Source organism: Desmodus rotundus, chromosome 9, assembly GCF_022682495.2.
Source record: "Desmodus rotundus isolate HL8 chromosome 9, HLdesRot8A.1, whole genome shotgun sequence".
NCBI classification, from domain to species: Eukaryota; Metazoa; Chordata; class Mammalia; order Chiroptera; family Phyllostomidae; genus Desmodus; species Desmodus rotundus.
Genome location: NC_071395.1, coordinates 74,573,521 through 74,598,484, shown reverse-complemented (window position 1 = coordinate 74,598,484; position 24,964 = coordinate 74,573,521). Strand labels below are relative to the sequence as shown.

The 24,964-nt window shown below is 46.0% G+C and overlaps 1 protein-coding gene across 2 annotated transcripts in view; it reads right to left on the bottom strand.

Moving 5' to 3' along the window:
* The window catches only part of ANKFY1 (ankyrin repeat and FYVE domain containing 1), an 88,509-nt gene that overhangs the window by 4,173 nt on the left and 59,372 nt on the right, over positions 1 to 24,964 (bottom strand). For both annotated transcript variants that reach the window (XM_024564770.4, XM_024564771.4), the window contains exons 9-24: positions 23,900 to 23,968; positions 23,485 to 23,684; positions 20,132 to 20,229; positions 18,944 to 19,172; positions 15,208 to 15,306; positions 14,803 to 14,956; positions 13,884 to 14,052; positions 12,809 to 12,927; positions 11,982 to 12,138; positions 10,758 to 10,958; positions 8,810 to 8,986; positions 4,984 to 5,131; positions 4,488 to 4,578; positions 4,056 to 4,180; positions 2,326 to 2,472; positions 764 to 854 (exon numbers count right to left, since the gene is read on the bottom strand). In XM_024564770.4, the coding sequence (XP_024420538.2) occupies positions 764 to 854; positions 2,326 to 2,472; positions 4,056 to 4,180; positions 4,488 to 4,578; positions 4,984 to 5,131; positions 8,810 to 8,986; positions 10,758 to 10,958; positions 11,982 to 12,138; positions 12,809 to 12,927; positions 13,884 to 14,052; positions 14,803 to 14,956; positions 15,208 to 15,306; positions 18,944 to 19,172; positions 20,132 to 20,229; positions 23,485 to 23,684; positions 23,900 to 23,968 (2,274 nt within the window). The remainder of the gene's footprint in view (positions 1 to 763; positions 855 to 2,325; positions 2,473 to 4,055; positions 4,181 to 4,487; positions 4,579 to 4,983; positions 5,132 to 8,809; positions 8,987 to 10,757; positions 10,959 to 11,981; positions 12,139 to 12,808; positions 12,928 to 13,883; positions 14,053 to 14,802; positions 14,957 to 15,207; positions 15,307 to 18,943; positions 19,173 to 20,131; positions 20,230 to 23,484; positions 23,685 to 23,899; positions 23,969 to 24,964) is intronic.

Genomic DNA, 24,964 nt, shown 5'->3' with positions numbered 1-24,964 from the left:
ACTGCCTTCCAAATGACACCAATGCATGTGTAACTTCTCGTCCATGAAACAAAACTCCAGCCAGTAATTAACTTAAACTGACTCTGGAGAAGGCTTTCTTTAAAGATCAAGACAGGCTTAGCAACAGCCAAAGAACTCTTGTGCTCATGGGAACAGCTCCTCAGTCTTTTTTCCCCCCATCCTCACCCAAGGAAATGCCTGTTGATTTCAGAGAGAGGGAGAGAAACAGTGATGCGAGAAACATCAAATGGTTGCCCCCCACGTGCCCCAACTGGGACCAAACCTGACTGGGGACTGAACCTGCAACCTAGGCATATGCCCTGACCGGGAATCAAACCCAGAACCTTTCAGTTTATGGGAGGACGCCCAACCAACTGAGCCACACTGGACAGCGTAGCTCCTCAGTCCTTGGTGGAGCAGCCTGTGCTCCAGCTAGGAAGCACAACTTCTAGGGCGGCAGTAACTCAGCTCAGCTCTGCGGCAGGCAGAAAGCCTGGGAAAGCTGACACAGGCCTGACAGGCTACCTGGGACCTGCGAACCCCAGCACTCGGCAGGAAAGCCATCAGTCTGAGTGTCCCCTGCCCTCCTTGTGTCACTACGGGTGCACCCAGCCCTGTCGTTTCATCACTCTACTTGGCCAAGTTTTGCCCAGGAAAGTGGGGGGCCCTGGCAAGTTCATGACTTATCATGGAAAACGGCAGAAGCAATGACATCAGCAGAAGTCCCCTCACTCCTCTGGCCAGTGATGTTGGGGGTTCTTACCAGTGATGCTTGCGAGTTGTGACTCCAAACTTGGCAGTGCACTCGTAGCAGTTGGAGCCGTCACACCACGGAGGCTCCTTGGACAGCATATCTGTAACAGCGGGAGAAGACTAGTTCCGGTCAGACAGTGACCGTGCCAGGCTAGGCTCGGAGCTTAAGACGGAGCAGGGAAACTGACTAGCAAATAAAGTGACACACTGCAGAGTCACGTGAGGGGTGAGGGAGCAATACTCTCTCACTGGGTCAGGGAAAGCGTCACAGAGAGAATATGTAGAACCAGCATTTGCCAGACAGACCAGGGGAGAAGGAAACGGCAGCCAAGTCTGGGGGGGAAATACAAGGCTGGAGTGTGAAGCACACTGAGAAGAAAGCAGAGACCAACAGCTAGAAAGACTGGCAGGGACCCAACGGTAAGAGGAATGAGCAGGAGGGGACCAAGACAACCTGTAAGATCGGTGTGTGAGTAAGTGGGAGGATGCGAGAGGGAGGCAGGGAGCAGGCAGGAGTCAGGTGATTCCTAGGTCTAGATGGAGTGGCTGAGCCTGGGGGGAAGACTAGCAGAGAAGAGGCGTAAAAGAAAGAACCAGAGCAGATGAGGAGTTCGGTTCTGAGTCTGTGGAAGCTGTGGAGCATTTAGGCGGGGCGTCATGGGTGTAGATAACAGCAACAATCACTAGTATTTGTTTACCGGGCACTAACTCTAAGCCAGGCACTGTTCTGAGAGCTCTCTACACAGACGCAGACTGAGCTTACAGGGAGGAGGCAGCAGGTGAATCACTCATGCCCGAGCACCTGCTACACACCAGCACTGCACTGGGCTCCCGTACTGAGCACTCAGGAGTCCAACCAAGGGCATGCAAACAGACCAGCTGGCACAGAAGCACTAGGCTTCAGTGCTGGCTCTGCCACCAATCAGCTTCGTGACCTTGGGCAAGTCACCCACATCAAAATCACAATAGCTATGAAATATTTCTGAGCTCTTTTTTCCTGCCCACACCATGGGGCTAATAATCCCTGTTCTGTGTCCATCATGGGAGATGACAGCACAGAGACACACAGGCATGGGAGGCATTCTGAGTCTTTCTGCCACCTCAAAGGGATGAGGAAAGACTTGCAAATATGAAATTATCAAGAGTGAAGCACTCCCCTTCACAAAGGAAGCACAGAAAACAAAAATCAGTAGGGGCTAAACACAGGCTACTCTGAAGGGGGCAAAGACTCTGAATCAGCTGAAGGAAGAAGGGTGTGCAGATAAGCAGTCAGGACCCAAGGGAACAGTGACCTGCCCGGAGCTTATGGATTTCTGGGAGCATCAGGGGAAGTGGGAAACCAACAAGGACCCCAAAGCAGACACTCTGAGAAGAGACTGCTGATAGTGACCCTCCCACCACTGCTCAGAGGCCCTTCATGGCATTCACAGAAAGAGTGCTGTGTGGTGCCTGGAAGACTACTGGTTCAGATCTTGGAGGAAGTCATTATGAGGCTTAAAGATCACCAGCCCATCTAGACAATCAGCATGGAACTGGGCTTGCAAGTGAAAGAGCGGAAGGTAGGCCACTCACCTAATAGTCTGAACAGAAGTTGCTTGGTGGCAACCTGGTAGTTGAAAATGTTGACCCCTTGGTTATTGTTCACCCCGAGGCGAGCCCCAGCTCGGACAATGGCACGGCACAGGTTGGCATTCCCCTTCATGTACGCTAAGAGCAGCGCTGGAAAACAGAACCACAGGCAGGGCTACTTCCCACTCATGCCGGGCCTGGCACTGCCGAAGGGCTGGCGGAGGATGGCTGAGCGTAGGACAGCCCCGAGAGGACATCCATTAGGATAGTCCCCATTGGCACTTGGAAGCTCTGTGCCCCAGTGAGACCCCCACAGGAGATCGGCAGCACCTTCGAGTCAAGGACCCAGCGTGAGCCAGGGGACTCCAGAGCAGCTCCAGCTCCGGAAGGAAAGACACACCACTGTCTCGGCTGCCCTCCTCTGGCAGGAACCAGCAGGAGGACAAAGCTCTTCCTGCACACTGTAACAGATTTAGAAGACCTGTGGGGTGTGTACACAGGCAGAAAAAGGTCAGTGTGGGGAACAAGCTCCAGAAAGTTCTTCCGACCCATGGAGCCTTTCTTCTTAGCAGCTGCAGGCCCACTGGGAACCCAGGCTCTGGCCGGGCCATCCTGCTTGCCCATTTTACTAACAATTACAGTGAACAGCGGGTCTCCTCCACTTACCTTTACCAGACACTTTATTTAATTTCCTTCATTTAATTCCCTGAATAATCCAGTAAGATAAGGGTTATTTCAAAGGAAGAAATGGGCATAAAGTTGTTGAAAAATTTATCCAGAATCACCCGCCTGAACATGATGGAGCCAGGTGTTTGTTACTAGGCCTTCTACATCACCAGCACCTGCCTGCCTGTCTACCTGCTCCTGGAAAATGGTGCTCACTGGAGTTACGTGCTGGGCCCAGCAGCTCCCTCCCAGGGCTGCCTCCTCTAAAGCTCAGGCTCAGTGCTGCTGGCTTAAAAAACACGTTTGTGTATCAAGACCAAGAACTCTTCCCAAGAACTGATAACAAAATATTCAATCTCATGCTAAGGTCCAGGACACCCCTTTGACTGCATTTCTGCCAAAGGCCATTAGGGCAAACGAATGGGGATGCCATGTAGCAAAGCGCTCAGAGAGCCCAGGACTGGGAAGAAAGAGATTTGGGTTTCATTTTTGTTTCCCTACTTGAAAAATGGGGACACAGTGAGTATTCAACAAGAAAGTGAATGTAAAAGTATATTTAAAAAACTGTAAAAGCTACGCAAATAAACATAATGATTGTTGGTAGCTGAAGCCAACACCAGGAGAGAGGCCTATTTTTTAACTTCCTCAGTAAGACATCAGCCCTTATCTGCATGTAACTCGCCACTGTTTCATAGCCTGTCAACACACACTGCAGTCCACTTCCTCCTTCTGAAGCATCTGTGAAGTGGTGACATTTTATCTCCCCTGGGATTCAGAAGTGTGGGTAGGACCCTCACTGCCTGCCCGGACAGGAGGCAGATGATGGTGGCAAAAACAGGCGGGCAGGCCCATCTGGACATGGGTATGGCTTTGAAGCACTGGATGCACATCCCATGTGCCTGTGCCTAAAATCAGACCTGCCAAATCCCACGGCAGACGCTCCTAGAGCCCAGCTGAAACACACTGGGCCAGATGCACTTCAATAAACGACATGTGCGCCTGGACCTGTCTGTCCAGGAAGCAGGGAACACAAGTGAGACAAGACACACAAACAGCTTATTACGTACCCGTGTTTCCTTCTGCATCTGCTTTATCTAGAGGATACTCAGGCATGCACTCTAAGAAGAGATCAAAGATGGCTGCTGCATTCTCTTTGCCATACTGTCCCAGAATGTGCAGTGGCGACTGGCCTCTGATAAAACAAGTTGAAAAGTTAGGTATGTACCTGCCACAGCCATCATTCACAAAAGAAATGGAATATTCTGAACTCTGTGATGCTGGATAAATTAAAAGACACATAATAGGTCATAAAAGTTTTCCTAAAAAGTATTTTCTTAAAAAGAAAACTTCCAGGCTACCGAAAGCTGGTCAAGTGCCCTGGTGGCCAGTTCTACAGTGTGCACCTGGGGCTAACGTGAGCCACCAGTGACTGCCAGCTCTGAGGGGGCAGGCTGGGTGACGTGGAGCACTGGCCTCTGCTCTGGACCACACACACCCACCTTAGATTAAAGGCTTCGGCGTCCACGGTGCACTCTGTCAGGAGGACCCGGATGTTGTTGAGCCGGCCGTGCATGACAGCGAGATGAAGAGCTAGGAGATAAATCCTCTTACTGTGCAAGCCCAGGAGCCCTGACTGCTCCTCACCCTCACAACCCTTGCTCTAAAAGCAGCCACTGTGCACGCCCAAGAATGAGTCATAAATGGAACCTTGTAAGACTGCTCTCTATTTCCAGTTATCCAAAGATGAATTTAATGGTTTCACAAGAAGCCACTTTGGGCTTCTAGGATTACCATTCAGACTGGGAGGCTGCCCAGGGCTGGTCGGTGGCATGTGGGATGCCTAGCTCAGAGCCTTCCCTACCATTGCTCTGCTCCTATGAAAGCCAACCTCCCTATGGGGGAGCACACCCAAGGGTGCAGGGCACCTCCACCCTTAGCATGGAGGGATTGCTTAAGGCGCTCAGCACTGGACAAAGGTGAAGGGCTGGGAATTACCATTGTTTCCATTCTCATCCACAGCAGCAAAGTCCACTCCATTCTCCAAGAGGACCGAGCAGATGGTGGGTAGGTCCTGCTGGGCAGCGAGATGCAGTGCGGTCTGGCGGTGCTTGGTTAACTCATTCACTTTGGCTCCTGCAAGAAGCTGTTGAAGTTGATTACATGAGCAGCCTGTATTCCACAACCAACCAAGGTCCTACTGAAGGGGGCCGAGCCTGCCTATCTTCTGACATCCACAGAGTCTGCCTGCTAGCAAAGCTGGGAGCATGAGGGCCTCACATGCACTCCTGGCAAAAGCCAGCAAAATTTGTCCCAAGGGCAGACTGACAATTAGCAAAATGTTAAAAAGCCATTCCTTAGGACGCAGAAACTCTACTTCTAAGACTTCAGTACAGAGACTTACACGGGACTGCAGTGATGTTCACTGCACCGTTAAGGATGTCCACTGTTTGTAAAAGTAAACTAGATTGCAAAACAAATTTAGTTATGAAAATTTTAATGTATACAAACAAAAGCATAGTAGCTATTAAGATGATAAAAATTTATGGTTTAACATGGAAAGGTATCTATGATATAGTAAGTTAAAAAAAGGCAAATTGGAAGACAGTACGATAGTATGATTCATTGGGGGGGGGAGAGAGAGAGAGAGAGAGAGAGAGAGAGAGAGAGAGAAATGTACATACATTCACACATGAATACACAAAACTCTGAAGGTGTTTAAAAACATACATTCCAAACTTACAGGAGAGTTGAGGGTGAAAGGAAGATACTTTCTGCTTTACATCCTTATGTGCTTTAAGTTTTTCACAAAAAACATGTACTATATTTATATTTTTTACAAGAAAGAAAGTAACACAACAAATACAGAATCAAAGGCAGGAAGGACCTTCTGGTCCTGTCTGTGTAAGCAGGCACTCTGCCTCAGGGAAACTCTAGGCACTGGCTAGCCTCTCTGCTTCTGACCCTGACTTCCAAGTCCCAGCCTCCCTAGACCTTTGTGTGCCCCATCAAAGGTCCAGACAGGACATGGCATAAAGGGGTATTCATGGTCACAGGTGTTAGGGACCACAGCTACCCCCAAGGCTGCTTAACGGGGGAGGGGAAGAGGTTTGGGGAAAGGCATCATTTCAATGTGAGCAGGTTCTAACATTGAGCTGTACAATTCAGAGGAAAGACTGGATGGTCACTGTCAGAAGAGTCCTCACAGCTCCCCAGACTCTCCGTGCTGTAGGCAGACTGAAGAACGTGCGCCCGGACTGCATGTGAGACCCACCTCTACCCCCTTCGCTGCTTGCCCCACACCCAGTCCCTCCTGGCATTCATCCAGTCCACCTCCTCAGTCACTCCCCAGTCCATCTCTCACTGCCACTGCCTCCCCTCGGTCTCTTCACTGGTGGCCCTGCCCCCATGCCCTTGCATTCCACCCCCAAGATAAATGCTCTCTCAGCTCTAACACACTGCAAGTCATTATGGTTTTCTAAAAAGTATTTTTCACAGACAAAAATGGCAGGGCACCAAATGCTGGTCAAGTGTCTCAGTGGTCAGTTCTGGGCATGCACCTGGGGCTGGTGGGAAAGCACCAGCAGCTGCCAGCTCCTAGGCGCCACCAGGTGACGTGGAGTCCTGTCTTGGCTCTGGGCCACGGTCTCAGCTCGAACACTTACACTGGCTTCTCCACCACCGAAGGACAAAGGCTGCTCCTGGTCTGAAATATGACGCTCCACAATCTGGTCTCTACCTGCGTCTCCAACCACATCTCCTACTCTCTACCCAAATTTCAATGAAACTTTTCTACTTAAAACACACCCCTGCATGTTCCAGTCTGCTATCTTCGCTCAGACCCTTCTCCTGCCCAGGTGGCATTATATTGTACTAAAAAAGGCAAACTTTGGAATCAAACAGAAATGGTTAAAATCCCAAGCACACTACTGACTACCTATTAATCCTGGGTAGAAAAATTCTTTCTGAGCTTAAATTTTCTCCTTTGTAAAATGTAAAAAAGTTCCTGTATAATCAGGGTGGTTTTGAAAATTAAGAGGCAGTAAACTCCTTGACATCAGTCTGAGCTATGATTTTTTTTTGGATCCAACTCCAAACGCAAAGGCAATGAAGGCAAAAATAAACAAGCAGGACGACAAAAAAGAAAAATGCTTCTACACAGCAAAGAAAATGATCAACAAGATGAAAAGGCGACCTACTGAATGGGAAAAAACATGTGCAAATCATCTATCTGGTAAGGCTTAATATCCAAAATATGTAAAGAACTCATACAATAGAGTAGCCAAAAACAACAACAACAACAAAAAAACCCAAAACAAAACAAAACAAAAAAACTAAAAAAACTCCAATCAATTTAAAAAGTGGGCAGAGGATCTGAACAGACATTTCCCACAGAGGACATACATAGATGGTCAGCAGCTACCTGAAGGAGCTCAACATCATCATTATTGGGGAATTTCAAATCAAAACCACAGTAAGATATCATCTCACACCTATTACGATGGTTCCTTTCAAAAGGATAAGAAACAACAGCACTGGCCAGCACGGGAAGAGAAAAGGAAACGCTAGTGCACTCTCGGTGGGAATGTAAACTGGTGCAGCCACTATGGAAAATAACATGGAGGTTCCTCAAAAAATTAAAAAATAGAACTACCACATGATCCAGCAATTCTACTTCTGGGTATTTATCTAAAGAAAACAAAACCACTAATTCAAAAAATTAAATGCACCCCTGTGTTCACTGCACCATTATTTACAATAGCCAAGATATGGAAACACCCTAAGTGTCCATTAATGGATGAACTCAAGAAGATACGTACAGTGTGTACGCGCACACAGTGTACACGTATACAGTGGGTATGCGCACAGCCTGTATGTCCACACAATGGAATTCTATTCGGCCATTAAAACAGAACGAAATCTTGCCACTTGCAACATGAATGAACATTGAGGGCACTATGCTATGTGAAGTCAGTCAGCCAGAAAGACAAATACCATTATGATCTCACTTATATGTGGAATTTAGAAAACAAAAAAGCCCCAAGGTCACAGATACAGAGAACAGACTGGCAGTGGCCAGAGGCAGATGACAGGGTAGGCAAAATGGGTGAAGGGACTCAAAATGTATAAACTTCCAGTTATACAGTAAAAAGCCATTAGGATATAATGTATAGCACGGTGATTATAGTTAATAACATTATTACATATTTGAAAGTTGCTAAGAGAGTAAATCTTAAAAGACCTCATCACAAGAAAAAAAATTTTTTGTAACTATGTATGGTGATAAATGTTAATTACACTACTGTGGTGGTCATTTGGCAATATACACAAATATTGAATCAGTATGTTGTATATACCTAAAATTAATGTTATATGTTTATTATACCTCCATGGAAAGAAAAGACTAGAGAGAGTGCGCACTCATGCACTCACGAGAGAGAGAGAGAGAGAGAGAGAGAGAGAGAGAGAGAGTGTCAGAGAGAGAGAGAGCTCACTCGAAAGCGTTGCTGAGTGCCTGACAGAGCAGATAAACAACATGAGTGGCTCTCCTGTCCCTAGATGCTCCCACCCTGTGCCACCACCTAAATCCTGCTTTCCCTCAAGGCCTCACTCCAGCACTCGCCTGCTCAGGCAGCCCACTGCGCACTTAGGATATGCTGTCTGCCCACTACAACACCTGCTTTCCTGAGGGTAGTGGCTTACTCCCCAGATTCACACTGGCCTTTCACACTAACTAGAAAAACGCCTGTGATGAGAGATTCTGCACACGATCCACCACATGGCTTTGTCGTGTTACGTGCAATAATGTTTCAGCGACACTTACCAAATTGCGGACGATAATCTCTGAGCCTGCTTGGACAGCAAGGTGCAAAGGGGTCAACTTGGAAGCATCCTGGACTCTGGAATTCACATTAGCCTGGACACTGATCAGGAACAGGACACTTTCAATATCAGAATTCTGAACTGCCACATGAAGAAAATTTCGGCCCTTGTTATCCACCTGAGGCAGGAAGTAGGAACCAAAATATTAGTGGCTTCCCCTGTGCAAGAGCCCCTCCTTGAGCACCTGCAAGCTGCACTGACTACTGGAGAGGTCATGGTGTAGAACCTCCTTCGGTTGCAGGAAGCCAGCCAGCCCCCAGACAGACCCATTCTATGGATTTGTGCACACAACCATGTGAGCATGGTCACATCCTCGTGGTCAGGGAAAGGGAGCCCCTGCCCTGCTCTACACTGTGCTGGCAGCCTCCTGCAGCGGGAGCTAGCTTGGAAAGCCAAGAAAGAGACACCTGAAGTAAAGTGAATGGAAGGCACCAAACTATTGGGATACTTGGGGAAAGGCAAAGGTAAAGACTAGCCTTGGAGTCTCCTGCTTTGGCTAAAACAGGCATCCAGAGCCCTGACTGGTGTGGCTCAGTGGGTTGGGCACTGTCCTACAAACAAAAAGGTGCTGGTCCCATTCCTGGACAAGCGCACATGCCTGGGTTGTGAGAGGCAACCAATCAATGTTTGTTTCTCACATCGATGTTTTTCTTCCTCTCTCCCATCCTGCCCCTCTCTCTAAAAACAAATAAATGAAATCTTACAAAAATAAAAAAGTACCCAGCATCCTAACACCACAGCTACAATGGCAGCCTGACCCCGAGCAGTCAGACAAATCTTCATAAGTTTTGAGAACATTTCCTCTTTTCCAGAGCTACGGGATAACGGTATACCTTGGGGGAGGCGGCCAACAGCGTATCTCAGACTTTGCTTCACTGATATAAAGCAGAGGGAAGCTCACTCACATCAAACCACAGAGAATGCTGTGGTTGGAAGAGCTGTCACATCCGCGTGAGGGCTCAGTGAGAGGGGAGGGAGATCCAACGTGCTGCACACATCACATTCGCTAACGCACACACTTCTCCAGCACATGCAGGCGTCAGAGCAATGCATGTGCAAAGGACTGTGACCACCAGCCCCGGTTTCGTTCCAGACTGAGAGGGAATGTGAGGTAGCTGTCCATTCACGACCATTCTACACACCCGCATGGTGAGGCGAACACCTACACAATTCAGTCACAGCGAATGCTGAAGAAACACGATGTACAGAAGTCTGAGACATCAAGCCACAGTCTTCAACGACGTTAGACTTCATTTTGTTCAGGTCCCACGTTCCCATTCACCTTCATAAACGGCTATTCAAGACTTTGGTAGTATTCTACGTGCTAAATGAAGATTCAACGGTCTGTAGCACTGACTTAACAAACCCACCCAGCTCAGCTGTTGTGCTCATTTCCCACCCATTCTGTTGTTTCAGGTCAACAGTTCCCCATCCAGGAATAACAGGACAATTGAGAACGCTAGGTTGAATGATAGCAACTTAACTTCTTTAAAACACTCAGAAAGTGGCCCCAATATCACACCAAGAGCTCAAATTCAATTTCAATGTTTTAAATACATTCATTATTGGGCAAATGAACCACCAAGCAAAAAACAAAGAACGTCCTCAGCTGTACATATGACAGAATTCCTAGTCCTGGGTCCAGCCACCTCCAGCTTCTCTATGCACGACACTGTTAGGTGGCTGACATACAGGGCACACAGTCCAATCTCACCCAGCACCAACAGGACATCTTAATGGCTAAATCTTAAGAAAGGGGAGTATAATCTCAAAACAAGTGTCTTTACATAAAAGAGATCTATGTAATGGGAGACATAAGACTAGTCTCCACGCAACAGGTTCTGCCATGCTTGGGACACCGAGGAGAAGGTTGGGTGTTGGTCACTTACCTGCTCTGCAGCCCCGGACTCTCGTTTTAGGATGGCCTCGGCGGCCTTGTTGCTCTTGTAAGTCATGGCGCAGGCAAAAGGGGTCATGCCTTGCCTGTCTCGTACATTCAAGTGGACGTCCGGGTGAGAAATCAACAACTGAATGATGACGCTATGTTGGCTGCTGATGGCCACGTGGACGGGCGTTCTTCCTTCTGCATCCTATGGGGACAAGGCACAGATTTCACTATCCACATGAAAGATGAAATGCAAGAAAAATATAAATGGGCAAAACTTTTAAATCGAATTTGGTTCTGAGAATCAATTCTACCACTCTGTGTTTGAAATCAGCTTCTAAAGAGGCCACACTGAGATGCCTAAAAGCCACTCCCCATTATGATCCCATGCTCCAGGGCCCTAGGGGCTCAAACACATTTGTTGAGAAGATCTGCAGTCAACCTCACCTCTTAGTTACACCACGCCTTATCTGGCCATAGGGCAACGTACATAAATCTCCATAGGCTAGATGTTGCAAAGCATCAAGGAACATACCTCAAGAATGCTTAATTGAGCTCCTGAACATTTTCCTAAACACTGTACAGATGTTCCTCGACTTACAATGGAGCTACATTCCAACAAACCTATCAAAAGTGGAAAATGCATTTAACACACCCAACCTACAGAACACCAGAGCTTAGCCTAGCTTACCTGAAATGTACTCAGAACACTGACATTAGCTTTCAACTGAGCAAAATAACCTAACACTATCTCATGTAATTTATTACATTATACATATCACTTTCATACCATCATGAAGTTGAAAAGTCATTAAGTCAAACTACCCTATGTTGGGGACTGTTTGTCTGCTACCTTGGGACTAGAACAGGCTCTCAATGGAAATCTATAACTAATTAGGATGGGAAGCAGAGAAAAGCAGATTCAACAAATGTTCCCCCCCAAAACAAAACAACAAAAGAAAACAAACAAACAAAAAACCCCACAAATGTTTCTCACGCTGTAGAAGGACAGGGCACAAAGAAGAAAGGTCTTCACACGAAATCATTAAAATTACTAAGCAGGCCGTATGACACAGAGGAAGTCACTTCATCTGCCTGTAGCTCAGCCTCATTCGTGGTAAAGCAAAAGCCCAGGACTGGAGAATCTGCAAGGTCTCTTTGCCCTAAGAGATTTTCCCTAATTCTAGAGTTACCCTCACTCTCCCTGGAAAAGAGAAACTCTCCATACCTGTGCATTTACACTGGCACCAAACTCCAGAAGACACTGTACCGTCTCTTCCAGTCCCCAGGATGCTGCCAAATGCAAGGGGGTCTGGCCATCCCTGGCCTCTTCCTCTCCTTCTCCATTAGCACCGGGTCGTCTGGGACTATTCACATCGCAGCCACTGAACAGAAGGGGGAAATGAAAGGAAAGCGTCAAGGGCCAAGTTTCTACCTAGCCTAAAGGTGTGCAGATAAAAATACAGCAGCAGCCTTATCTGATCCAACAAAAAAGATGCTGCCACCAGGGACTGCTGTCCTTGGTCCTTGGTCTCAAATGCTAGTGTCTGGTCCCGCTCCCACAGGTTCTTCTATAACTGGTCTTGGGGGTAACCTGGGTATCAGAACTCTCCCCAGGGGATCTGTATGCATTCACTTAAAGTTTGAGAACCACCACTCTAAAGGTTTCCTGAGTAACCTTGCCTCCACAAATTCTGTACTCTCACAGGCCATGGAGCCTGTCATGGTTCAGGAATCGTAGTGGGGTCTGCAGAGGCCATCTGGTCTCCTCTCCCACAGACCCTGGCTTCACAGTGTAAACTGGTCTGATTTGACTACGGGAGCCTACGTGGCTCCCAAAGAGGGAAGCTGGCCTAGCTTTTAGATTCTCTGATCTGGGCACACAAGCTTCTCTCTTGACAAGTGAGTCGAGTCTCTTGGCTGACCTGACATGACAGAACAGTGACCCCAGGAGCCTTAATTATGAAAGTCCAGCCAGTGATTGCAAACTGTAGCGCTACAGTTTGCAATAGGCTGAATAAAAAAGATATGAATAGAAACTTAGACTTCTCGGACCTGCGAATAAGAAAGCAGGCGATGGACTCATTGTTTTCATCAATGGCTCTGTGCAGCAGTGTCTGAAGACATCCACTAGGTCCTGGACCCCAGCTGGTGGCGTCACAGCCATGTCTGACCTGCAGAAAGACATGTCACTCACAAACACTGCCTGGGAAAGGTGAACATTTTTATGACCATCTCAGAGCTCTATGCACATCATTAGACTCGTTCTTCAGGCACGATACAGTTAGTAATTAACTGGTACTTATGCTAATCTGTATCATTCATTAGTTTTACAAACACTGATTAAACTCTGCTCTGTGCAAGTAGGCATGAGCCCTTGAAATGGTGTGTTTGGGAAATAGAAGACAGATGTCTAATCAGTGCCCTTCAGAGTTGTGTCCTAGAAGGAACAGAAAACACACACAAGTGTGTGCTCACACATCAGAAGCCCCCCATAAAATGTACTTGAAATTGACAGGTAAAACCAGTAACAACTGGGTAAACCCTCAGGTGCACAATGCCTTACTGTCACATTTTAGGCCCTTCAAAAGCTAAATTTTCTACATGTCTCTGCTTTTGAGATTTGGGCATTTGTCAACTCTGGTGATAGCCAGGGTAGCCCACACCAAACTAACCCAGCTCAGGAGAAGACTCCTGAGGAAATGCCTCAGCTCTCTTGCTTCTTGGTAATTATTCTTTTTTTATTGATTGATTTTAGAAAGAGAGGAAGGGGGAGAGGGAAAGGGAAATAGTTGATTTGTTATTCCACTTATTTATGCATTCATTGGTTGATTCTTGTATGTCCCCTGACCAGGGATTGAACCCGCAACCTTGGCATATTGGGACGACACTCCAACCGAGTTACCTGGCCAGGGCTTCTTGGTAGTTTTCTTGATAAAAAGAGCCTTAAAAAAGATTGACCAAGACTGTGTTGAACTGCAAGTTTCTTTAATAGGACCTCCTATTGCTCGTCCGTGACTCAGTTTGTTACTTGGCACATCTCTTGCTCCTTATGACTGCTATGTAGGCACCAAATCCATATCTGACATAAAATATCCCCGTGTGTAAACAGAGGCTGAGTTTTTCTCACCAGAGTGGATGCGATGTCCTCCAGATTATTTGCCAGCGCGAGCCACAGTGGGGGGTTCCCCTTCTCATCAGGCACGGACATGTCAGCTCCTCGGGTGCATATGGCATCCACCACAAGTGGCAGCTGGTTTCTGATGGCCAGCTGAAGGGCTGTCTCCCGGTCCTGGGTCCTGCGAGAAGGTGTGGGCATACCAAAACCAACATTTGGAACTAAAGCCAACTGATGAATGGTGCCCTTCTGGGCATTCCAGAGGCCCGACTCCACTGCATCCTTTAAACATAATGCACTGACATTCATTAATATTCTTTCAGAAAAATATAAACCATCCACAGCATCTGTCCCAGACCTTTTCAAAAATATAGCCATACCATCCTATGTCACAGAAAAGGTAACTGACCACCAGGGTGTTGAAATCTTAAAGGCATACAGTTACTTTTAACAGCATCTTAATAAAATGCTACCCCAACTATCCACTTGACAAAAACACTTCATTCACCCACTCAGTCGTTCAAGATCACTTGACACTGGAGATAAAGAGAAATCCCTTTGAAAACACAACACTTATTAAAAGTTTAACTCCGCATATTTTCCCCCTCAAGCCTTTTTCATAGCTCATTTGTTGGAATGTTCTTCATCATAACTAGAATTCTTACTCAACTGATTTTAGATTGCCCTTTTTAATGAGATTGTGCAAAATCGTGCATTGGTTTTGAGAGGTTCAAACAAGAGCAACGTACAGTTCTCATTCTTCATCCCACGAGTGTATGATTACATTCGGTTACAGCACTGCAGTTCTCCTGTCCAGTCACTGTTCCCCTTCCTCTGTTTAACAAGGGCAAAAGTGTGTTCTACAGGCAAGGCTGGGCTTCTGCACTATCTCCCATCAACGTGACCTGGTGCTGCAGATGTTCGAGCCTACCTGACGTTTATATCCGCCTGGTGCTCCAGAAGAAACAGCGCGCTCTTGCTATCCTGCCGCTGCATGGCCATGTGCAGCAACGTCTGCCCATCCGACATGGTGTCGTTGATGCACGCCCCGGAGCCCAGCAGCTGGGCTGCGATCGTGTGCATGCCTGGGAAACAAGCCCTGATTGACGCATGCCCAGCTTTTCCCACTTCTTCAACATCTTACTGCAGCAAACACTCCCTCTCTACTTCTCAAACCCAGCAGTTTTCCATGGGATATTCCAGGCTTAACCCAAACAGGAAGGTTATTTTACAACCGCCTGATTAGCTCCGAGCCCTCCACACCCCCCTCCTTCCCTCTCTCCCCTGCCTTCTTCCATGTGTCTGTAGACATCAACAGCCTCTGGCGCCACCTTACCTGTCCATAATGCCAGGCCCAGCACAGTCTGGTCTCGGGAATCCTTGAGGCTGAAGTCCGGAATAATTTGCAAGTTGTTGGTGGCATGAAGAGCATTAGCTAAGTTTTTTTAAGGAAAAGAAAACTTGATTTCACCACACCATGGATCATGTTTAAAGTATCCAAAAGAGCCCTGTCCGGGTAGTTCAGTTGGCTGGAGTGTCGTCCCGATACACCAGGGTTGCAGGATTGATCCCCAATCAGGACACACATAGGAATCAACCAATATATGTATAAATAAGTGGAGCAGCAAATCAGTGTTACTCTCTTTCCCTTCCCCTCTCTCTAAAATGAATGAAGAAATAAAAATTTAGAGTTCTCTTTGAATTTTCTTTCAAGAGAATAAGAGCTCAGTTTCAAACTGACTAGCTAAGACTTCCGGCCAAGATGAAGGCATAGGTAGACACACTGTGCCTCCTTTGCACAACCAAAAGAAGGACAACAACAAATTAAAAAACAAAAAACAACCAGAACTGACAGAAAAGTGAACTGCATGGAAGTTCGACAACCAAGGAGATAAAGAAGAAACATTCATCCAGACCGCTAGGAGGGGCGGAGATGGGCAGCCGGGCAGAGAGGACTTGCAGTGAGGCAGAGGCTGGCAGACCCAGCAAGGTGGCAGATTGTGGAGTGGGGTGGGCAAAGCTGCAGCTGGCGGAGAGGCAGCTGCTGGTGGACCAGGCCACAGACTGCAAAACCCAGGGCTCCAGCACAGGGAAATAAAGCCTCAAACTACTGATTGAAAACACCTGTGAGGGTTAAGGCAGCAGCAGAAGAAACTCCCAGCCTCACAGGAGAGTTCGTAGGAGAGGCCCACAGGGGCCTAGAGCGTGCACAAGCCCCCCCACTCAGGAAGCAGCACCAGAGGAGCCCAATTTGATTGTGGGTAGCTGAGGGAGTGACTTTGAAATCCAGCAGAGGGCAGAGCAAGTGCCATTGCTCCCTATCGGACCCCTCCCCCACATACAGTGTCACAGCCCAGTGCAGTGGGTTGCCCAGCCCTGGTGAACACCTAAGGCTCCGCCCCTTTACATAACAGGCACACCAAGACAAATAAAAAAATGGCCCCAATGAAAGAACAGATCAAAGCTCCAGAAAAAATATAACCAAGCAACGAAGATAGCCAACCTATCAGATGCACAGTTCAAAACACTGGTAATCAGGAAGCTCACAGAACTAGTTGAACTTTGTCGCAAATTAGATGAAAAAATGAAGGCTATGCTAAGAGAAACAAAGGAAAATGTACAGGGAACCAATAGTGATGGGAAGGAAACTGGGGCTCAAATCAATGGTGTGGACCAGAAGGAAGAAACAAACATTCAATCAGAAAAGAATGAAGAAACAAGAATTCAGAAAAATGAGGAGAGGCTTAGGAACCTCCAGGACATCTTGAAATGTTCCAACATCCGAATTACAGGGGTGCCAGAAGGAGAAGAGGAAGGGCAACAAATTGAAAACTTATTTGAACAAATAATGGAGAACTTCCCCAGTCTGGCGAAGGAAATAGACTTCCAGGAAGTCCAGGAAGCTCAGAGTCCCAAAGAAGCTGGACCCAAGGAGGAACACACCAAGGCACATCATAATTACATTATCCAAGATTAAAGAGAAGGAGAGACTTTTAGAAGCAGCAAGAGAAAAGGATACAGTTACCTACAAAGGAGTGTTCATAAGACTGTCAGCTGATTTCTCAAAAGAGACCTTACAGGCAAGAAGGGGCTGGAAAGAAGTATTCCAAGTCATGAAAGGCAAGGACCTATATGGGGAACTGTTCCACATGTGGGAAATGTGGCTCAGCCCCCACTCGGAAAAGCCAGTGGGGTGCGAGGTTGGCGGGCAGGACCCACGTCCATGGATAGGTTCTTCCGTGGGAAATCAGGCCTGCATTGTACCTAGACTGCTATGAGACTTGCTCTTTTTGCTAAAACTCGCTCACCCTGAATTGAGGCAGCAAATGTTTACTGAGTATCTTTATTTTCCTAAAATCTGAGCTAGACCTTCCAGGTATGGAGCATAACCGGTTTCGACCACTTCTCCCTTTACATTGCAAACATCCTTCTTTGATGTATTTAACAACATCCTCTCTTTTGTTGTCTGTAAAAGATAACCACCCAAAACAAACCTATGCATAGTAAATGAGGACCATCTTTGATGTAAGGGGCCTAGAAAAACAATAAAAGCCTGTCAAGGCAAGGGTCGGGGCGCTCTCCTCTTGAGAGTGGCTGCGCCCTCCCTTTTCCTCCACAGGACTCGGTAATCTGTGTGTATTTGTATATTGCCGCCACAACACAGGATCCCTCGGGCTGGGATCCGCGTCAGACCTACATCCTGGATTGCTCTATCAAGCAAAGCTTTCATTTAGAATGGAAGGGCAGGTAAAGTGCTTCCCAGATAAGGTCAAGTTCAAGGAGTTCATCAGTTCATCATCACCAAGCCCTTATTATATGAAATGTTAAAGGGATTTATCTAAGAAAAAGAAGATAAAAAATATGAACAGTAAAATGACAGCAAGCTCAGTTATTAACAACCACAACTAAAACAAAAACAAAAGCAAACTAAGCAAACAACTAGAACAGGAACAGAACCACAGAAATGGAGATCACATGGAGGGTTATCAACAGGGGAGTGGGAGGGGGGAGAGGGGGAATGGTACAGAGAATAAGTAGCATAAATGGTAGGTAGAAAACAGAGAGGGGGAGGGTAAGAGGGTAAGAATAGTATAGGAAATGTAGAAGCCAAAGAACTTATATGTATGACCCATGGGCATGAACTATAGGGGGGGAATGTGGGAGGGAGGGGGTGTGCAGGATGGAGTGGACTGAAGGGGGGGAAATGGGACAACTGTAATAGCATAATCAGTGAAATATATTAAAAAAAAACCCAAAAACTGACTAGCTAAAATACAAACTGATACATTTTCTTGTGGAGAGTGGAAGCCCAGAAATCTAGTATTTTGGAGCAAAGCTTATGGGGAAAATGAATTTTTTAAAGCTTAAAACATTTACTCTTCATAAAAGGAAACCAGGCTCCACTATGGAAACACATGTTAATTACTTGATTGTGGAAAAAAGGACCAAAACGACGCCCCGGTGATGTTTTCCTAATACATAGTCCCTACCACGTTACAAATCCTGTGGGGACCAAGAAAAGGGGCACACTCTAAAAACCCCACTTCCTTCTGGAGCAGTGCTAAAAAAAAGTGCTGGCCTTAGCAGGATGCAGGTGAGAGTACCACAAATTTCAGGACAGGAGAGAACAGCCGAGGCTGACTTTGTGAAGAGAACAGGCCTCCCCCACTGCAGGGGCTTCCCTTGGCCCCTCTCTTTTGCTCCTGTTTCATGGTTCACCTGCCAGGATGGCGCAGATGAGAGGACTGATGGCTCATGGAGGACCTGCACAGCAGAGTTCTCAACACACAGAGCTCAGGCCAAAGCAAAGCTCTGCTTGACCTACACTGACATGCCTGGGAAAATACCCCCAAATAAGAGAGAAGCAGTCAAACGTTCTACCACCTTAACCCAGTGGGTGAAACAGGCAGGTCCCACCCTGAAAATGTGCACTGCAGTCGGGAGACAGAGTATACGCTTATCTAGTTAGACCTGAAAAACTCACCCATGAAAGAAACATCATCTCTGTAATTAACTACTCAAAACTACTGTTCAAATGTCAAAGTAACAGGCAGTAATTCCCAACCACCTACCTTTTTGCTCCAGGATGACAGACACCACATCTGGATGATTATAGGCAATTGCCATGTGCAGCGGCGTCTGCAGAGAGACGCTGCCCACTGAGCTGGTCAGGGATGCAGCCTCCTTTGACAAAGGCAGAGCTTCCTCTGTCTGCAGGTTGGGGTTGGCACCTTGCTGCAGGAGCTCTGCAGTGAGGTTGGCCAGGCCATGCCGACAGGCTGTGTGCAGCGGAGTTTCTCCCTGAACAGAGATAAACGACCCAAATCAGAGCACTTTATCAGGCTGGGAGTTACCTGCACAGCCTAAGTGCTGAAACTCAGGTCCCCAAGGGCCAGGCACAACCCTGGGCTTGTCCTGTCACCAGCTGAACTCCGTGACTTTTGTGCCACTCCTCCTGGTCTCCTCCCTTGTTTCTTCGATGTCTTCCCAAGCACCCTCCCAATGCCCTGGCTCCTCATCTTCTACATTTCAAATGACCTTCTTAACCACCCTTCATTTTGTTTTTATAATTACTTATAAGTATAAAAATAATACATAACTTATTAAACAACAACAGAGGACTTCAAAGTGGCACTAAAATAAACACTGGAAACTGGAAGAGCCTCACAGTCACAGCCCCAGAGACAAGCAGTGTCTTCCTTCCACGTGGCCTTCACGTCTCTCAGCCCCACCAGCGTACCCACACCCTGCTTCCCTGACCTACTCTATCAACCTGACCAAGAACACCTCCCTTGCTTTTTACAATTAAAAACATTTTAAGTTGGTGTTATAGGTACTTGATTCAATATTCAAAAGCTGTAAGAATATTCAGTAAAAGGAAGTTTCCTTTCACCCCTTGCCCCACCACCTAATTATCTCCCCCTATAGAAACCACTCACTAGTTTCCTGTTTCTCTCCAGTGACAGAATATTCACAAAACTATACACACACACACACACACACACACACGCACATACGTGTGTGTTTGTACGTGTAGTTTAGGACAGGATATACCACAAATGCCTAGGAAATGGCCTCTGAGTGAATCAATCAACCAGTATTTGAGGATAAAAGCATCTGTTTCACTATGGTTTTTAAATCATGGTTTTAAATCTGGTTTTATATTACTTTGACAAAAACTCGAAAATAGAATCCATTCCATTGTCCCCTACACACCTGCCACTGCCATGTCCCCGCCCTGGCTGCCCCGTCACACTTACCCACTTGTTTCTGTGGTTGACGTGGGCACCACTGGTTGCCAGGAAAAGAGCTGCTGCCTCATTTCCTGCTTCAGCTGCCCGCTGCAGTAAGCAATTTCCTAGGAGAAAATGGGCATATTCATTCTTCTCTTTGAATAAAAATGAGGTCCAGTCCCACACCACACCACACCCTGACCTTCCCCACCACCTTCACAACCGACAAGCCCACACCTGAAGGCCGTACCGGCACTCTCTGTATGCGGTCAAAGAGACTAGGACGCACGTGGGTGGAGCAAAGGCTTGGTCTGGAAGTCAGGAGACAACCATCCTTCCCTGGGTTTGCGCTGGCCCCCACTCGGAGCCAGAGGTAAGTTATGTCTCCTTACCCGGGCTCGATTAGAAGTCGGTTTCCCAAGTGCCGTGCCAGTGACATTTTGAGCCATGTAATTCTTTGCTGTGAGGAGTCTGTCCTATACACCACACAATACTTAGCAGTGTCCCTGGCGTGTATGCCCACTGGGTGACAGCAGCACCCCCAGCCTCGCTGTGACAATCAAAAATGATTACAGGTGATGCCAAATGTCCCTGGGGTGGGCACTGAGGGAATTGCCGTGTCTGAGAAACTCTGGGTTAGATGTCCATTTGAAGACGCTGTGAGCTCAAGTTCTACCAGAAAATGTCCGTAAATATTTCAGCTTTACTCCTAGGGTCTTAAATATTTGTTCTTGGCTTAGAAATGTTTTGTTTACCACAATCATTCTTTTCTAAATAAAACAAATTTTTTTTTTTGTCTTGAAATGGTTTATCCCAGAGCAGTGTTTTCTTTCTATTAAAATCCATTTCCTTTTTAGATAAACACAAAATCTCGTGTTCTACATCTATGCTATTTGAAAATTCAAATTAAATAGGACTAAAACAAGGTAAAGAAATGGGACAAAGCACTGCTTTGTTTTCATACCACTTTTTCCTTTGCCCTCAGAGAAAGTGATTCCACCTCTAGTTGAGTCACTCTAACTTAGAGACTCCTAATAAGAGTCCAATTTTCACTTCTGTGGTCACTGTGGTCACTGTGGTCACTGTGGTGCACACAGACTGACATATATACATGTTTGTCCCACTATCCAAAATAGAGAAGTTTCCTATAAAATCTTTCATAGGCTGAAATGGTGTAAAGTGAAAAAGCAATTACATTAATTTTTAAGGGGAAATTTTTAAGCATTCCTGGACCCCCTGAGATAACCTACCAAACCGTATCAGATGACATGTAAAACCTAAAATAAAATACTACCACGCAGTAAAAGCAATGCTGCTCTCGCTACCTGGGGTGCATGCTCTCTTGCTGTAAAACAGATGCTGAATGCTACTTTTGCTTTTTGCCCTTTTTGTAAAAATGAAAATCCTCTTTATGTTTCTTTTGGTTAACAAAAATAGGCACTAATGCAGGTCTTTCATAAAAGCAAAGTGGCATAAGACAAACTTGAAGAGCAGGGACACCTGTACCTCCCTATAAAACAAAGGTAGCCTGTGACTACTGAAACATCATTGCAGTGTTGAAAAGCAGTGGTCTAAGGCTATAACATATACAATAAAAAATGGAACAAGGAAAAAAATAATAATGCTGCATGTATATTAAAACAAAGTACATAGCCCTGGCCGGGTGGCTGAATTAGTTGGAACATCGTTCCACACATCAAAAGGTTGTGGCTTGATGTCTGGTCAGGGAACGTACGGGAGCCGACCCATACTTCTCTTTCACATAGATGTGGCTGTCTCTCTCTGCCCATCCCTTCACTTCCTTTTGCTCTAAAATCAATTAAAAAAATATCCTTCATATTAAAAAAAAAGTATATAAAGCAAAATTAACAGAACTTGCAAGAAAAATGAACAAATCCATAATCATAGTGAAAGATTTTAATCTACCTCTCAGAAATTGAGAGATTAAGCAGTCTAAAAGTTAGTAAGTTAATCAGTGAGATAGGAGGAGCACAATGAACAAGCCTGATTTAACAGACATAAACAGAACGCTGCGGTCGACAATGAAAGAAGGCACATTTTTTAAGGACATGGCAAACATTTACAAAAATGAGTAAGAGTCCAACAGTCAATCCTGAATATCGAAGAACCATCTCGCATGCCACTCTTATAAATATGATGAAATCAGAAATCAGTAAAATCATGACAACCACCATACACTTACAAATTAAAAGCAATTTAGTAACAATCTGACTTCCAGAGGGTCTTCAGTCTAAAACACACTCTCCTGTGTGCCGTCCTACAGCTTTTTACCACTGCACTGAGCTTTTGTGTCATCCAGAGGGATGACTTCATGTGACCTTCATTTAAAGTTAATTAACTTCTCTTAGAGGAAGGGCTGTTTAATACCCATCTTTTCTGGCCAATTCCCTTCATCAGTGGCACCTCCCCATGCTTTATACATTGCTAGTGCTCAGTAGTGAATTACATGGAACCCATCTCCTTAAGCTTTAGGTGGTAAACTGTGTTCAGATCTCTCAGCACCACAGTCAGGGCCAATCCCCGCTGCTCAAAATGCCTCCTCAGACTGTCCCGGCTGTTCCAAAGCCCAAAGCTCTGATACAGAACTTCTGCAGCTGTTCTGGCTCTCTGGGAGACTCTGACTTAGACATGACTACTGTGGGAGGGGAGACTTTAACAATGCTTACTTGGCAGTGTCCGCCAGCAGAAAGGTGGCTTCTTATTGCTAATACATCTTTAAAATGTTTTTCAGTCTTAATTTCTAACACAATAAACATTGAGAACACAATCCGCCAAAACGAAAGCTCTTTGGGTTAAATTTCTTTTTTTTTTTTAAATCCTCACCCAAGGACATTTTTCCATTGCTTTCAGAGAGCGAGGAAGGGAGAGAGAAAAATATCGATGTGAGAGAGAAACGTCGACTGGTTGCCTCCCATACACACCTGGATCAGGGATTGTATGCACACAGACTGGGGATCGAACCCTCAACCTAGGAATGTGCCCTGACGGGGAACCGAATCCACAACCTTTCAATTACAGGACAATGCTCCAACTAACTGAGCCACACTGCTGGCCAGGGTGGGATATAATTTTTAAGAGAATAAAGGAGTTCTGAGTCCAAAAAGTCTGAAACTCACTGCATTAAATAACTGGAAGTGTTTCAGCTTAAAAGACATAACTCACAAAGTGGGGCTAAATTTTTTTGAAGCACAAGATTAAAATAAAAATAACGTGGCCTTTCACTACAGTTAAAATTAAGTACAAAGCACTTCTCATAATAATACGTCATTCAGTTTCTAAATTGTGGGTAAAACACGGACACACGATTTCATGAGCCTCCAGAGTGGAGGAACACCAGCTCTCACGGACCCATGCCTCACCTGTCACCGCATCGGGGGCATTGGTGTTGCTGCCACGCTGAATGAGTCTGGCTGCAAAGCTGTTTTCATCAAACGAAGTCCCATTTACCACAGGGAGGTCTTCAAAGGGGTTTACAGACTGGTCAGATGACACAGTGATGTACTGCACCGCAAGCCATAGCGCTGTGCTGCCCTCGTGGTCTTTCAGTTCTAAATCTAATCTGAAAGGAGGAAGCAAGGTGAATAGCAAACACCTTCTTAGACACCACGCTGACAACAGCCTCACTCTTTTTCTTTATACTTTTTAAGTGATCATTTTTAAAATGTACTTTTACTTATTAAAATTTATAGCACTAAAAGACATTTAAAAATTATTTTTCACTCACAATCCCACCCTCACAACTGCTTTTTCATTTCTCCAGGTCTCCCTACGTACTGTTTACACTGCAGCAACTGATTGAACACGTATTCATTCCTGGCCATGATGGACAAGTGTAAGGGAGTCCTGCAGGATGAAGGAGAAGGGGTGTCGGTCAGAATGGGCCCAATTACTCCTAGCAGGAGAGGACTAGAATCCTAGGCAGAATCAACATCCACAAGAAATTCCACATTTCTGCACAGTGTCTTTTCCACCCTGGGCAAACAGTTTTCTAAAAACAATGACCAAGTATCAAAGAAAATGGGTTTGCTTATATATTACCATTTATTCAGTAGCCAAAAGGATGAGAATTAATAAAAGGAAGAGATACAAATACTCTAAGTAAGGGTCAGTATTTAATCGGATGTTTTTAAAAGAGCAGTTTCTACCATAGGTATGCATATTCCCCCTACCTGTCCTCCACAATTCTGAAAAGAAATTTTTTCTCCCCTAATTCTCTGTTATACTCAAACACAGTCAGACTGGCAACAGGTAGGAACTGATCAAAGTGGCAGCTGACTACCCGTCACTGTTTTATTTGGCCCTCACGTGCCCTGAAGGAGACTGCCACACAGAGCACAGGGACGCCAGGTTGGCATCTGTCTCAGAGTCACAGAGTTTACTGCAGTTGGGGGGAAAAAAATGAAGAATCAACAGGAGGGGGGAAAAAAGAATGTAATTATTTTGGGGTAATAAGATAACCATCACGTGATATTGCCAGTTCATGGAGATCCATCTTATTTAAGTATTGTGTGCATCACACAAATCTATTTTCCTATTCTGACTTCACCAGACTCTTTATTTTTTGAGAAGGTTTTCAAAGGTACAAAATACTGAGCTGCTATGTACAAGTGAGTCCAACTTGTTGGTGATTCAGGTGGCTTCACCCCCGCTCACTGCCTCCCACGCTGCTGTCCTGAAGACAAGCAGCCCTTTCTCAGATTCTAAACCACAAGGAATCCTCAACTACATATTTCTGGGAAGGGGCTAAAGAACACGACTGCTCCTGACAAATCTGCAAAGGGCGGTGCTGTGGAAGAAATGGCAAGCTGTGCAGATGTTGTCGAAAGTGCAGTATTTACA